Source organism: Corapipo altera, unplaced genomic scaffold, assembly GCF_003945725.1.
Source record: "Corapipo altera isolate COAL_440 unplaced genomic scaffold, ASM394572v1 22b, whole genome shotgun sequence".
NCBI lineage: Eukaryota > Metazoa > Chordata > Aves > Passeriformes > Pipridae > Corapipo > Corapipo altera.
In genome coordinates, this window is record NW_020884876.1 from 23,404,663 (window position 1) to 23,419,843 (window position 15,181).

The window sequence follows — 15,181 nt, forward strand, 5'->3', positions numbered from 1 at the left end:
AACCATTCAGAAAGAGTATTCTCTCTCATATGAAATCCCTTTCCTGTTTCCTTTCCTATCAGATACCAGCTGTTTTACACCTTTGAAAAGACAACTGGCCAGAAATTTGATCCTCATTCAGATTGTGATCCCAAGTCTGAAAATTTTGCTTTTTTTCAGACAGTAACACCACTGGTATTGTTTTCTGTGCTTTCCTGTACACAGTCCTGACAGATATACTTCAAATCTTGTAATTAAATTCAGAACATTTAAATACAAACTGGGGAGGGGAATAAATCACTAGCATCAATCTATAAACTAAGTCTCAAGGTAGCACACACTCAGTCTTGGACCTCTGGAGTGTCACCACATAAATATTTAATACCCTTTTAAAGCAACTGATTTAACATGTGAAGTAGACTTAACAATTCCTTCTGCTTCACCCCCTCTTCCCCAAACACATTTAAATAAACCAATGTCTTTGTGGCCTCTGCAACTGTAATTCCATGTCTCCCGGGGGCACAAGGTTTAGGTGAAGAATGGAGACCACAGACTCTTTTGGGATGAGGATTAGCTTTAATCTTGAGGTGATTCTTGCAGTTGTAGGATTCTGTGTTCTGGGGAATGTCAGCTGATGGATCATTCCTGATGGGACTCTTATTTTTCCATGAAATACTACCAATGCAAAACAGATTGACCTTGGAGCCCACAGGAGTCAACTTGATGAAGAGCTTAGTAGGAGCTGGAGTGACAGTTGGAAGCCAAATGAATCATATCAAGTGTGACCATTACAGGCCTGAAAATGATTCTTAATTAAGCACTGATCCTCTGTGGTAGCAAGTTTCCAAAATCTGTGAATCCATAAGGGAAACGGAGAAAATATAAAAGTAGCAATTTACCTAATCTAATAGCTCTGCTGTGCTGCCTCTTTGACAACACATTATTTTCCTCTTGTTTCATGATGTGTTAGAAGAGGTCCTCAGGATCCAGTCACGTTTGGTGAAACCACTGAGAGGACAGTATTGCCTAATGCATTTTACAGGAGGATCTACACTTGCACAGGTCCTTACCCATACGTTTATTTCCACCTTCCACATCGGCTTTCCAGTATTTCCCTTTGGATTGCAGTATTGTGTGCAAGTTAGTTACTATTTTAGGGGTGGCATGCATAGCCTTTTCCTTTTAACACTAACCAAGGAGGTGGTTATTTCTTACCCAGAGCACTAATTCCATCATAGCGTTGGCCGTGTCAGCTGTGAACTGCAGGTCACGCATGTAGTATTTTGAGGGGAAAGTCATTCATTCTTCTCTGCTCTTTAACAGGCATGTCCAGGCATCCTCCAGCTCCTGATCTCCCTACCTTCTATCCCTTGTCTCCAGGGGGGGTTGGACAGATAACACCACCTCTTGGCTGGTAAGATTTTTTAGCTTCTTTTTAGACAAAGGTGCATGTTGACACCATTCACTATTGTTGAATCAATTGCAGCATTTACAAAAGAATAATAATTATGTCATTGCAGTAAGAAATTGCTGTTTTATTTTAGTTGAAATTGAATTTGGTTTTCGAACAAGTACAGAAATTAAAGTGTGTAGATTTCACTTTGAAGTTTCTATATTTCTTATGGCTCAGATTTGTGGCTCTTAGCATTTGGAAAGATAGCAGAAAACAATTTTCAAGAAATAAAATGTAAATTTTTAATAAACAAAATTGTAATTACTGAGGGAAGGAGAGGTAAGAAGAAACTTTGAAGTGTGTGGAGGGGTGTGAAATCTTGAAACTGCCCCAAATGGAGAACAAACTTTTTTAGTCTACTGCTTTTTACACTTTCTGTACGGAGAGAAGCCTCTGTGACTGGGAGATTTTGCTGCTCTTGCTAATACTAGTGCTCTCAGGATCTCTTGCTTCCACTCAGGGTGTCATTTTCCTTTTTGAGGAAATGTGGTATTTTTGGAGTAATAGATTTGACAGGGTGCTGCATGTCTGCTTGGGGTAGATACGTACTTGCCCTCCATTCTGTTGGAGCAGGAAATAAGGAAACAGTCTGTATCATGAGTAGTCTATGCCCACACAATGAAGGATGCAGATTTTTTTGTTTTTTAATGTCTCTGTGGGAGGGAAATATGATCCAGATGACAAAAAGCAGAGAAAGTAGAGAGCAGAAGATGGTGAAATGCTGTATTGCTGGCATATCTTTCAGGAAGGGCCACATGCCTTTTTGAACAAATTATTATCAAAATAAAATATAGGAGTATCTGACTATTTTTTTAATCTTTTTCCCCTCTCCTCCCCATTTTGCTGCTGAGCTGACTCCTCACCTCCACTGCCACCAAGCAGTTACTGACATGCGTTTTCCAGATGTGGTCAATCATTTCTTCTGAATGGTTTCTTAATGCAGAGGCTGGGGGGAGGGAAGAGGGAAAAGAGAGGGAAGAGAGACAAGATCCAATCTTACAAGACTCAGGGATGTGTTCAGCAGCACTCACCAACAGCGGGACATGCTCAGCTGTCCCTTATCCTCTGGCTTTCAGCTGCTTGCTGTGAGGTAGTGCTGTTGACACTTCCTTCATCTTTTTTTTTCCTTCTTCTTCCCTTTGAGTACCACTCATTTCCAGTAACAAGTGTGAAACCTGTATCCTGAACCTTACAAAGGCCAGTATCCGTTTTTTTCCCTCTGAAAGCTGACTGGCCAGTCAATAAGTAACTGTTTGGACAGGGCTGATGTATGTGGTGGTCTTTCTGGCTGGTTCAGGTGTTTGGGCTGCTTCAGGTATTTGTTCACATTACCATAACATGCTACTTCAGGGTGTTCATCATAGTCATGACTGAACCATTGCTAACCGAAAGTAAACAAAATGTAGTGATGATGATGAAGAAAACTAAAGACCTCAAATGACGGACTGGTGACAAAATATTCTGTATATGTGGGAACATAAAGAAGACAAAAACTTCACGCAAGCTTCTCCTACTGGATTACAAAGTTTGATCTTTTAGTAGTAAGATAGATTTGTGTTGCTATGGGCTTTTAGGTGGTTGGGTTGGGGTTTTTTTTATCAAATAAACTTCTGCTTTGTTAGGAAAGCTGGCTATTTGTACCTCACTATAGCATATACTAATGGAGAAAGTCCTAAGTTTTCAAAGATTTAATAAAACTGTTCTAAAGGCTTTCTAGCTTAATAATTCACTGTCTGGTGTTCTTGCTCTGATCTACAGTAGAATTATTTGGAAGAAGATGTGTTTTTCCTAAGAGCTCGTTTGACAAATCTGATTCCAGTGCTTATAATACTAGGTTAGAGAGGGATAGAGATAGAGGAGTGTGCATGTGTGTATGTGTGCACTAGAGGAGGAAGACGGGTTGTTTTGCTTTCCTTCTCAGTGGAAACTTAGATTGGGAATCTTTCAATAGCAAGGGAGAAAGTTGAAAGTGTTTAAGTATTAGTTACTTTCATTAGGAGAACTCTTGAAAGTGTTAGCTCTTACTGTTTATTGTGACTAGTACTGAGTTCCCATCAAGGGCTTGTAACTCTAGAATAACTACTGAATACCATATCGTATGATTGATGGGTTCCTTTCTTCTGTGACCTCAGGCAAGGTCAGCCTGTATATCCCATCTCGAGTGGATTCAGGCAGCCCTATCCATCCTCACTCTCAGTCGACCCTTCCATATCCAGGTAGGTGTAGGAGGTGAATGACTGACTGGGGAGTAACTGCTGGCGTTAGAGGACAAGTTGCTCTTCCGCTTGTATCTTGGTCTGCCTTTGCTTGCTTTTCAGTCAGCTGAAACTTTATGCATACATTTTTATTTAACCTGTGTGTGTATATACAGTTTGCCTGGATCCCACACTGGTCTCATTCAGCATTTTCTTGTCAGTCTCTGAAGTATTACAATGAGGAACACCAGTGAATTGTCAGCAATTAATTGAGCTGTTTCATCTGAAATGAGTCATTAGTTCATTTCTAGATGCAGCATTTAGTGTGCATCCTTGGGTTTTGCTCATGCCATTATGCAAGTAGGTGGATTGTCACTCTAGTCTGTGTCCTCTAGTTCCAATTTTAAAGTTGTTAGTAATTGGTCTTGAATCATTTAGGTAATGCTCTGTGTGGAAACTTGCTCACAAGTAGATATTTCATAACCCAAAGCCACTAATGGCAGGGGATGCCAGCGCAGTGTATTTGTACTGGTGTGGAATCAGGCACTGTGTCTTTATGTCTAAGTGCAAACAAGCAATGCTAATTGAGGCCATGACACACTCCAGACCACCTATGCTCTGCTTTTGCATTCTAAAGACAGCTTCTGCATCCTGTGCTTGGTGTACACAAGGTTTGAATATACTATTCTTTGGGTTTTTCATGTGACTTTTAGAAGACACATCCTCTTGCACAGGGATTTAAGACAGGCCACTTGATAAGTGGTGAGTCCTCTTGCCTCTTTTTGTGTGAGCTCCTTTGGATTATCACTGTCCCTTCACTTCTTTACAGGGGAATGATTAGCATGTGTCTGTCAAGGTGATTGGGAAGAAAACCCATTGTTTACCCATGATAAAATGGTTCGGTTACAGGCCTTTGTGTTTCCTTTGTTTTGGTGGCATGAAGGAAAAGAGCAAGGGGACTAGGGAATGGTGAAAGGAGAGGTTGGATACCATTCCTTAACCATTACTCATTCAGCAAAACTTGGGAGCATGAGCTTGCTTTTTATGTTAATGGTACTTTCCAGCAGTTTAAAATGAAGCATGCAGGTTTTCTGCTGCACTTGAGCTTGCAATGCTCAGCACCTTCAACATCTATCTGAGCTATCCTTGAGAATGACCCAGGTTAGTAGGGTGGGATGATTCAATTAGTGGTACTTCAGTTTTATTTTCCGTTTTCATTCCTGTACAAATGAAAGGAAGCTTTAATTAGGACAAAAGTCTCTCCCTGCTCCCATCCTTCGTCCAGGATGCAGAATTTTCAAAGTCTGTTTTAAGCATTTGAGTGAAGAATAGTGGGTTCAGGTGAAGTGATGTTAAAGTCTTTTACCTTAAGGGCTTTGAAAACTAAAGAGATTCCTTAGAGAACCATCAGGGACTTCTTGAAAAGACTCTTCTTTATTTTATTTGTTTCTGCATGGCAGTTTCCTCCTTTGCATTGGCTGGTGGTGGATATTTTAAGAATGTTTATATCTTGGTGTGGAAATATATTTTTTTGGTTAAGAAATGTGTATTTTCATTGCTAGTCAGTGCAACAGTATAAACATTAAGTGTTTCTTGTTTGCATTGCTAAAACTGTTTGCCTGAAAGTCAATAAAATAACTTCTCTACAACCAAAATGTTGACTGATTTTGTTTGTTTGCTTTTCTTGAATAAATGGGCTACAATGCACAAAACTTAGCCAAATATTTTTCATACACTCTTTAGGAGAGTTATCTTCATTGTAAGCTTTGTAGCATTTGTATTCTTGGAGCGTCCTGCTGCTGTCTTACGTGCTTGATGCCTGTCTTCAGTAGGGTTACAGACCTTGCTTTGTTTTCTCTTGTAGGTTTTCACATCATATGATTCCTGGTCCTCCAGGCCCTCACACAACTGGAATCCCTCACCCAGCTATTGTAACACCTCAAGTAAAACAAGAACATCTGCACAACGACAGTGAGCTAATGCATGTGTGAGTCTGCCTTTTTGCATTAGCCCTTAATCTATAAATGTTTGAGAACTAACTGTATCTGAAGAAGAGTCAAATATGTTAAAAAAAAAAAAAGTGCCTTTCATGACCTCTTTGAATTTTAACCCTTCTCCTAGAACTAAAATGGGAACTGTGGGCTACTGTTTGGGAAGGGCAATGAGACATGAAGCCATTTTTCATTCCAGTCCAGCTCTTTTAAGGTGTTGGCAACAACCATCTTGATTCAGGCATAATCATGGATCTGTCTACCTGTTGCTTGAATGGGAACTCACAAACTTCTGCTGGAAAAGTTCTTACCTGCAAAATTTACTAGTAAAGAGCAGCGTCACTGCTTGATACTCAAAGGCAAAAGGCCTAAAAAAGAAGTGGATGAGAAGCTGTCCTCCTGCCTGTGGCAGTGGTCTTTGTGGGTACTATGGATAGCCTTTCAAAAAGAGAATTGAGACAAGTGATAAATTTGGAACAGATTCACCAATCAAATGTTACTTGCTAGAGAAGGTCAACCTGACATCCTCTCTGAGTATTAAACTAAGTCAATTCTCTGAAAGAAATGTGAAAGTGGATGGGACATGACTACTGAAATTCTCATACTTACTTTTAAAATGCTACTGTAATCACAGGTTGGTAATTTTCTATTGATCTTTTTTAGGCTAAAGGTAAATTAATGCTTTTTTTTCTTCCTTTCCCTTTCCCCCACCACGTTTTAGGAAGCCTCAGCACGAACAGAGAAAAGAACAAGAGCCAAAAAGACCTCATATTAAGAAACCTCTGAATGCTTTCATGTTGTACATGAAAGAAATGAGAGCAAACGTTGTAGCAGAGTGTACTCTGAAAGAAAGTGCAGCTATCAACCAGATTCTTGGCAGAAGGGTATGTACAGGAGGATTTGTGTGTACTCATGTGTGCTGCTAATTTGTGTGTTTCCCTTTAGTTGGGTGTGATTGCTCACTTTCTGCTTGAGGTGATAAGTAATGTGCAACTTTCAAATTAGCTATAGAAGATAAAACATGCAACTAAAAATAAAAGCTGTATCTTGAATTTCTCTTTTCAGCATTAACAACATCATCCAGTTGGTGTCTGTTCCACTCATGTTATGGTGTTAGCAGCTCAGGCATGAAATATCTGCATTCACACATGGAAGGAGCATTCAAATCACCTTAGGCTGGTGTCCATCAGGGCAGGAAGGGATCATTCAAAGATGAACACTGGATGCCACTGGAGATGGAACTCATAAGTGAATATAATGGGGTCCAATTGTAAAGTCATGTAGGTTGGGTGGGACCCATGGAGGTCATGTAATCCAACATCTGCTCAAAGCAAGTCCAGTTACATCAGGATGCTCCGGGACCTGTCCAGTCAATTTTTGAATGTCTCCAAAGTCATCAGCCGAGTACTGATGATCCTAGTACATGTACCAGAGCCTTGCTGAGAGCTGTTTGCTTCTGTGGCATTGCAGTCATGTTTTGTACTTTCCATCTCAAAAAAAACCTATGCAGGCCAACTCAGTCACAAATGTTATGTTCACTGTTGGTGTTATTCTTCGCAGAGGTAAATGCCCATTTTGCAGTTGACTTCCAGAAGTAAGAAAAGGGGTGACTTTTGTATCAATCAGAGTTTGAGCAGGTATTATTCAAATTCCCAGTGAACATCTCTTCTTGATCACCAACCAAGGCAATATTGAGAGGCACTGCAGTTCTCTGAAAATCCTGTGCTTTCAAGTGGGAAATCTGTACACGACCTTAACTGCCCCTTTCATGTTGCAGTCTGAAGACTTCCCCCTCCAAACAGAGCAGAAATCTATTGGTACTTGTCCCAGTTCCTGCAGCCTTCTGCCTCTGTTGTTCTTGTTACCTCCCCTTAGAGGACATCTTGGTGCTTGGCTTTTCCATGCTTTCATGCAAGTCTCTAGGATCGTGTTTTCATTCTCACACCCTCAGTAGTTGATCTTAGTTCCTTAGTATGTCAGCCTTGTTTTTTTGGCCTGAATGAGAGCAGTGGCTTATTTATCTCCATTTTGGTAATGAATCAAGCCTTCGCACTCCATTGCCTACTTTTTCTGCAGCTTATACTCCTCTTTTCAAATTACTTTCTCCATGAAAGTACCTCACTTTCCACTTTTCCTGTACTGCAAACAGTGCATGAGTTATCCAGTATAATTGCTTTGAGACTGATTGTCAAGTGTTTTCTGTTTTGCCCTGTGCTACCCCAAAACAGGAACTACCTCTGTTCTCAAGAGCTGACACTTTACATGCCACTGGGCTCTCTGATGCCACACCATAGTGTTCAATACCTTCCAATTTTTGAATGTCCATGTGAAGTTTGAGAGTTGCAAACCCACTGAACTGCTGTGCTCTCAGTAACACATCAAACTTGCCAAGTTAAGGCAGACAAGTGCTTTAGTTCACATCCTCTGATGTGTAACAAAACAACATATTAAATCATACAAATGTGATCTGATCTGAAATCCTAGTTCTGTAAATTATTCTTGCATGAGTGTCTTAATGATTTCACATCTATCTGGTTTTGGTCTTTTTTTTTTAAATAACTTCTTCTCCCCCTGCTCCTCCATGCATGTTGTCAAACAAGAAGGCAAGAAGAGACATCTGCTGCAGCAGTGGAACCTGATTCTAAATAAAAGACCTTTACTGTTTTTGGTTCAGGTCTATGATAGGTGTTTCAACAAGAACAAAATTATTAGATACCAATGTAGTTGCTGCCTTTTCAAATGTGCAGCTGGGGAAGGGTTATTTTTTGGTGTGATTTTTTAAGGGTTTTTTTGTGGGTGGGTGAGGGGTTTGTTGGGTTTTTTTTGGACATAAAAGCAGGAAATTTATCCCTGCTTGGCTACAAAGGTCAACTCATGTAATTTGAAAGAGTGCAGTTCTGTGATTTCTGTATCTTAGAAACTTTTGCCATTGCCATTTTCTTTTCTTCTGTTACAAAAAGAAGAAATCGTAAAGCAGGTACCTTGAAGCTTGGTACTTAGAGGTTGATCTTGGAACAGGAGCCTGCTGGTGCCCAGAAAGCCTTCTGTGTTGGCATTAAAAACTTGTGTCTGGCTGCTCCTTAAAACCAAAACAGCAGACCCTTCTATGAAGGGGAGATTACTGACTTTTAAAAGCAGCACAAATCCTTTCTGTTTTATCAGGAGCTAAAGGGTGGGGTTTGTTATTGGTTTTTTGTTGGGGTTTGTATGGGTTTGTTTGTTGTTGGTTTTTTTAAGTAGTGTTGGGAGAGCATGGTTCTGTGAGCAGATTATTTTTTGAGCCCTGTTTCCATAAATGATTTTTGTCTGCTCAAGGCACTTGGCAGTTGCAGAGCTGACAAATGCCTGGAAGTTGGTTAATAAACACAGGTGCTTATAATTGCTAATGAATTTCATCTTTGCAGTGGGGAAGGACTGACTCAAAGTCACTAAAACACTTGCTCGTGTCATCTGTTGCCTGGGTATGAGTTAATTCCTAGTCTAATGTTATGTTTATTTTGTTTGCAGTGGCATGCTCTCTCCCGTGAAGAACAAGCGAAATATTATGAACTAGCTCGTAAAGAAAGGCAGCTACACATGCAGCTTTATCCAGGCTGGTCTGCAAGAGACAACTACGTAAGTCACTCACTTGAAGGCTCTTTTTTAAAATTAACTTCCTTTTCCTAACTTTTTTTTATTATTTTTTCTTTTTCTCTGTAACTTGGGGGAAGTCCTGGATGAAGGGACAGTGAACATACATATAACATAAACTTTTTATTTGTTTGCGCTTCAAGCATCCAGAAAACTTGTTATTTTGTTGTTGTTGTTGAGATGCTCCTTATGAAGTTCACAGTTTTCAAGGGGAAAAAATTAACATGGGAAGTTTTCCCGTAAAACAATGACCAGTAGTGTCTGGAAGGTTATGTTCTGCTGTACAGCTGTGATTTTACTATCATTTTCCATTTGATCACTTGTTATCCATAAATCTTATTTAGACCTGAGAAAAAAGGGGCGTCTTGCTTTCAAAAGAACTGAAAGCCCGAGAGTCTTAATGCAGACTGAACTTTAGCTGAAAGTAATTCAGAATGGTCCATCTGTGAAATAAAGGCAGCAAAATTTGTGTAAGTAAACTTCATGATAGATCCTGCTGTTAGACCATTTGGTGAAGTGAGGTTTTCTTACAGTTACTCTTGTTTTATAATTAAATATCAAACAAGTGCTAATAAAATGTCACACAGCTTGCACTGCACAGTTATACTATTGTGCCTGCAATGAGCTGTCATTGTAGTCATATGTGATAGTATGAAACTCAGAAGCTGCAATTCTGAGAAACTGATCCTAACCTGAGGATCCTTTCTGTCCCTCCATTAGCTGAGCCATTATTTACTGTGATAGGAAGTGTACATGCTATTTCTGGCTCTGTTTTCCATCTGTATTAGGTGCACAGTAATTTTTCTCTACTTCAGTGATGTCTTTGGACATTAAAGGTTGAGGTACCTACATACAGTGTTAACAGAAACTGTAGAAACTGGCACAGAATGCATTGAGACAGAAACTAAGTGATGGTCTCTGAAAAAATGCCTTTGTCTTGCTAATAGCCATGCCCAGTTTTGTAAGCACAGACACAACTGTAAACCCTAGCAGCTTGTTTCTGCCTATTTCATTTAGGCAGTCATCTTTTCTAGCCAAAAAAGCTGTCATGAACTTATGCAGGTAACCAGACCGTGTCAACAGAGCTGTCTTGAATTACTGCTGGGAACAAATAGGGTCTTAGTGAGAGACTCCTTGGAAACAAGGAGATTTCAGTTGTCTTGAATTTACTTGCTGGAAAATGAGACCACTTCGGAGTGTTGTCAGCTCATGCTTACTGAACATCAGCCTTCAAGATTGTGCTGTGATGCTTGGCCAGGTTGACTTTGAGAACCTGACGTGTTTTGTCACAGCCTGCTGCCATACAGCACAAGCAGTGGACCTGCAGTTTCTTAAATGCCTTGATAGACATTTGGAGTGTGTAAGGTGCCATGTATGAGTTCTTTCTTTGATGTGCTTCCATCCTACATCCTGTGTGGAAGTATAGCTCTGACATACTCCAGTCCTGCATGCTGCAATGAAGAACTCTGCTAGCTTCCTCTTGCAGCCTTCCTCTCTGCCTCTCCAGGAATGCACACGTTTTGCAGTGGTGGTGAGGCAGTGGTCGTAGTAGATCACAGTTTATCACTGAAACCTTTTCAAATATACGTCATCTTTTTTTTTCTTTTCTTTTTCCCTTTTCAGTTTTTCTAAAGTAAGCAGTCAAAAAGTGAAATGGTATTAATTTAGCACAGGTATTACTGCAGTATTTTGAGAGTTGGAAGTGACTTAGGGGTGACTCTTCTGTTTCATGTGGCTGTATTTCACAAAACAGTACAAGTAAAAAATATATACTATTTGATTTTCATTCGTCTATTTTGGTTTGCCTCATTATTCAGGATTTTAGAAATGTCAAGAAAATGTTAAACATTGTTACTCAACTGTTTAAATTATCTTTTTATTATGTTTTTATTACTGATACCCGAAGTAGTCATGCAAAGTTGTGTGGTAGACATGAGAAGCACAGTGTTTTCACAATGTGATTGCGTGTGTGTGTGCTGGAGTTGTCAGAAACTATCTCAGCTGTGAATGCTGACAACTAGTTTTCAGCCCAGCCTTCTGTTCCTTCACTTCCCTTATCTCATAGATAGATCTCAGATCAGCTTTCAGTATGTTTTAGCACTTGAAGTCAACCTGCCATAGAGAATAAAACCAGTTTTCCTCCCATGATTTTTCCATGTTAACATCTGTACTAATGGACTTCCCTCCATAAAGAAGTATTGCCTTGGTGCCTAAGTGATGAAACATATCACTGTGAGTTCCCTGGAACCCTTGAAATGTGCTTTCCAACTTCTAGGCTGAGTCCTGACTTTGGGAGGCATTGCCCAGCCCTGTTGCCAGTCTTGGGATAAATAAGGACAGGAGCTTAAGAGTGAGGCAGGCCCAGACTCTCAGAGCAGGCTGGAGATGGAGTAGTCTATCTTCCATAGCTTCGCTGTAGCCTGTATTTGGAGCCCTTGCTTGCTGTATATCAGTGAGCACTACAGTGGTTGGGGATGGTTTCTCACATCACCCGCTGTCCATCCTGTCACCTTGCAGAGTTAGCTGATGGAAAGAGGTGTCCCACCACCTCAGCCCTTCCAGTCTGTGGCCACTGTGTGTGGTGGGGCGTGCACTGACAGCTGCCAGCCACGCTGAGTGGGGGGCCAGAGGATGGACAGCAGGCTGCAGCCCTGCTCACAGCAACTGCACTAAGATTTGCCAGAGCAACTCTGTTAGAGCCTGACTGAAGGCTTCTTTAAAATATCAATGGAGATGATGGTTTTCTTCAAACACACAAAAAACCCTTTGACTGACAATACAGGACAATAATGACAACTCATATGGAGGAATATCAAAGTGGTAGTTAGGGTAAGGCAAGATGATTGAGGTTCAAAACTGTGGGTCTAAACTGACCTTTTGTTTCCTGAAAGAGTGTGTGAAGCAGGAGCTCTGGCCATTTCCATAGTTGGGGGTGCAGGAGAGGGCTAAGTGTATGGGTTGGTGTGATGGCCCTGCACTGGCACGCTGGTGCAAGGCGTTCATTTGTGTCCTGCACCTCAGGCATGTTAAGGGTGCTCTGCTGTACAGCAGGAGCTGTTTGGTTATTGCACAGCGTGCTCTCTGGGCACAGCCATACAAGACTTGGCTTTTGTTAAGGTACAAGTGTTATCAGAACAGTTTTAGTTGGCTGGTTTGCACCCTGGGGACAAATCATGGTCGTCCTAGGTACTTTCAACACCCTGTCTGCTGTTACCATGTATGAACAGCGTAAGTATCTGAATGTGTGAAGAGTTCTTGTAAGAGCCATGAATTATGATATCAACATACATGTCATCAGATTATTAAGTGTGAGAAGTCTTTCAGATGCTTGCGGCTGTCAGCATTAGTTGAAAAACTGCCAGAAATTGTAATTCCATGTGGATATAAAAAATACGTATTGCTGATGTGCATATTTCTCCATAAATGCTGAGAGCAAACTCTGTTACCATTGAACCAGTTGGAAGTGGGATAGAAAAGGTTTTAGCTGCCCTCAAAGTAACTGGGTTTTTTCCTAACCACTTTCTCGGTGTCCAGATGACTTTTGCTTCTATGCTGTAAGGTTAAGTGACAAAAAAAAAAAAAAGGTTGCGCCTGTAATGGTGTGGTAAAATTTCCTATTTTTCAGGGGAAGAAAAAGAAAAGGAAGAGAGAAAAGTTGCAGGAATCAGCATCAGGTAGGCCATGACCAACTCTTACTTGCCATTCACCTCAGGGATATTTTAGAAACCATAGCTTGCGCTATTTATTTTTACATGCTTTTCTCTAACACTTGCTTCTGAGGGATGTTTTAAGATACTTCACTTCGAATGCAAGCTTGTGAAAATGCACACAGTATGTGCCTCCTTTCTCTTACACCTTTCTGAGCAGCAGCACCGACGGCATCAACATCTTTGGCTGAACTTATGCATTGCTGCAATCACTGTCCTGCTTTACCTCTGCTTTTCTCCTCAATCAGCGTTGTATCATCTTTAAATTTAAATACGTCTCAAATACTGTGTGGGATTATTGGACACTGGAAACTTTACACTGACCTTCTTGTAGCCACTGTATATTTTATCACTGTATTTTACATTTCCGTGTACACTAACAGCTGCCTAGTAGGTTGGCTAAAAGCATCAGTGAGGTCTCCTCTTTACCTGTAAAATATATATAGGAAACAACCCGTTTTCCCCAACAAAAATGGCTGGTATAAGAACCATAAAAAAACCAAACAACAAAACCAAAAACACACATAAAAAAATGCACGTAACACTGTAGCAATCAAACTTATTTGGAATGTGCAAAAACTCTGTAAGAGAAATTTGTTAAAGGAAAACAATCTTCTACAGGTACAGGCCCCAGAATGACAGCTGCCTACATCTGAAGCATGGTAAGAACATCTCTAAAGCTTTCCTGCTGATAAAACTGAATTTTAAAATAAGCTTTCTTATAAATTTTTTGCAATAATGTGAATTTAGCAAAAATTGCAGAAGTATCATAACTCAAAGCTAATGTTACTTTGACTACTGATGGTTTTTATACCGGCTATCTATTAGATGTTCACCATTTCACTGCTTAACTGTAATATTTTCAAATTGACCACACCTCACTAACTCGCTGCCAAGTCTGCCAGTGAAGCACAGGGATGGGTCTATTAAGCAGTGCAAACCCTCCCAGCCAGCAGACTGTCACAGTTCATAACAGCAGGTTAGATGCTGGCTTTGGAGTACATTTTATGTGTTGACATCTACAGGATGCTGGCTGGCTGGGTATACTTCTTAAAAACAATTATTCACCTGTATACTAACAAAACATCTGCGAGGAAAATGGGACTGTATTTCAGTTGTGTCAAGAATTTCTCCACAGCTGTACAGTGGTATTTCATGTGTGGTGCAGGTTGGGGTTTTTTGTGGTTGTTTTTCCAGCATGTGTTTTCTCTCTTCATATCATATCATCTGCACAGAGGGTGGAATGACTGGTTACACACACGCAGTAGTTACACACACACCATCTAGTCTGCTTGTGAGTGCTCACAGTACCACAGTGAGATCCTCATTTCTCAGTGTTTGTGTTGGAAGGCCGGTCCTCCTCTTTCTCTCAGTGTGATATCTTTTCTAGTAGGAATGCCATTCGTATGACATACTAGTTGCTTCTACACTGTCTAATTAACCAGACTGCTCTTGGGAGATCCCTGAGAATTCCAGGAACCATGCAAAAAAATAACACTTGCTAAACTCACCTATGTACTACATTAGAAATGGGCTTTCTATCCTCTCTTCCTCTGCCTTATTTGACCACATGATCCCTGTGGGACTCAGAGAGGTCAGCAAAGCGGGCTCCTGTTGGCCCTCTGCTCTGCCTGGACTTTCAGCCAAGTTCAGTTGCCTCTGTGCGGTGTGTAATGATCACTCAGCATGATTCAAGCCTCTTCTGAAGTTATGCCATTATGCTGGTTAGTCTAAACTTGGTTGGGTTAAGACTTTGGGTTTGTTGGGTTTTTTTTAAGCTGAAGTAACGTGAAAAGGCAAAAATGCATGCTCTTTTTTCTTCCTACTATAATACCTACTAAAAACCCAAGTATTTTAACCTTGAGTTTTATACTTGATATTTCCACTTAGTTGCCCAGATCCGTGATAGTTGTGAATAGTTCTCCCTTTAATCTTAATACAGTACCAGTAAGCAAAACACTCAATTTTATCTGAATTGATGCAGAGCACTTGATTGGGATTGGAATACAACTAAGGTTCAAGTGACAGCTAAAATACAGTGGATATTTGGTTTCTTGGGTGATCTAAGGATGACTGTCTTGTCTATGCTGAACTATGCTATTGAAGTTTCTCTGTTTGCAATTTCCATAATAGAGGATTAATGTTATAGGTGTAGGGGTTTTCTCTCTTTCCTTTTGACTTCCTTCCTTCCTTCCTTCCTTCCTTCCTTCCTTCCTTCCTTCCTTC

General features: G+C 40.4%; 1 protein-coding gene across 5 annotated transcripts in view; it reads left to right on the top strand.

Moving 5' to 3' along the window:
- The window catches only part of LEF1 (lymphoid enhancer binding factor 1), a 70,298-nt gene that overhangs the window by 43,319 nt on the left and 11,798 nt on the right, over positions 1-15,181 (top strand). For 2 of the 5 annotated variants that reach the window (XM_027635568.1, XM_027635573.1), the window contains 6 exons: positions 1,303-1,393; positions 3,565-3,648; positions 5,492-5,614; positions 6,340-6,502; positions 9,126-9,233; positions 12,874-12,922. In XM_027635568.1, the coding sequence (XP_027491369.1) occupies positions 1,303-1,393; positions 3,565-3,648; positions 5,492-5,614; positions 6,340-6,502; positions 9,126-9,233; positions 12,874-12,922 (618 nt within the window). Of the gene's footprint in view, positions 1-1,302; positions 1,394-3,564; positions 3,649-5,491; positions 5,615-6,339; positions 6,503-9,125; positions 9,234-12,873; positions 12,923-13,576; positions 13,618-15,181 lie in introns of all 5 variants that reach the window. The other 3 variants (XM_027635569.1, XM_027635572.1, XM_027635571.1) reach the window with 3 other exon arrangements.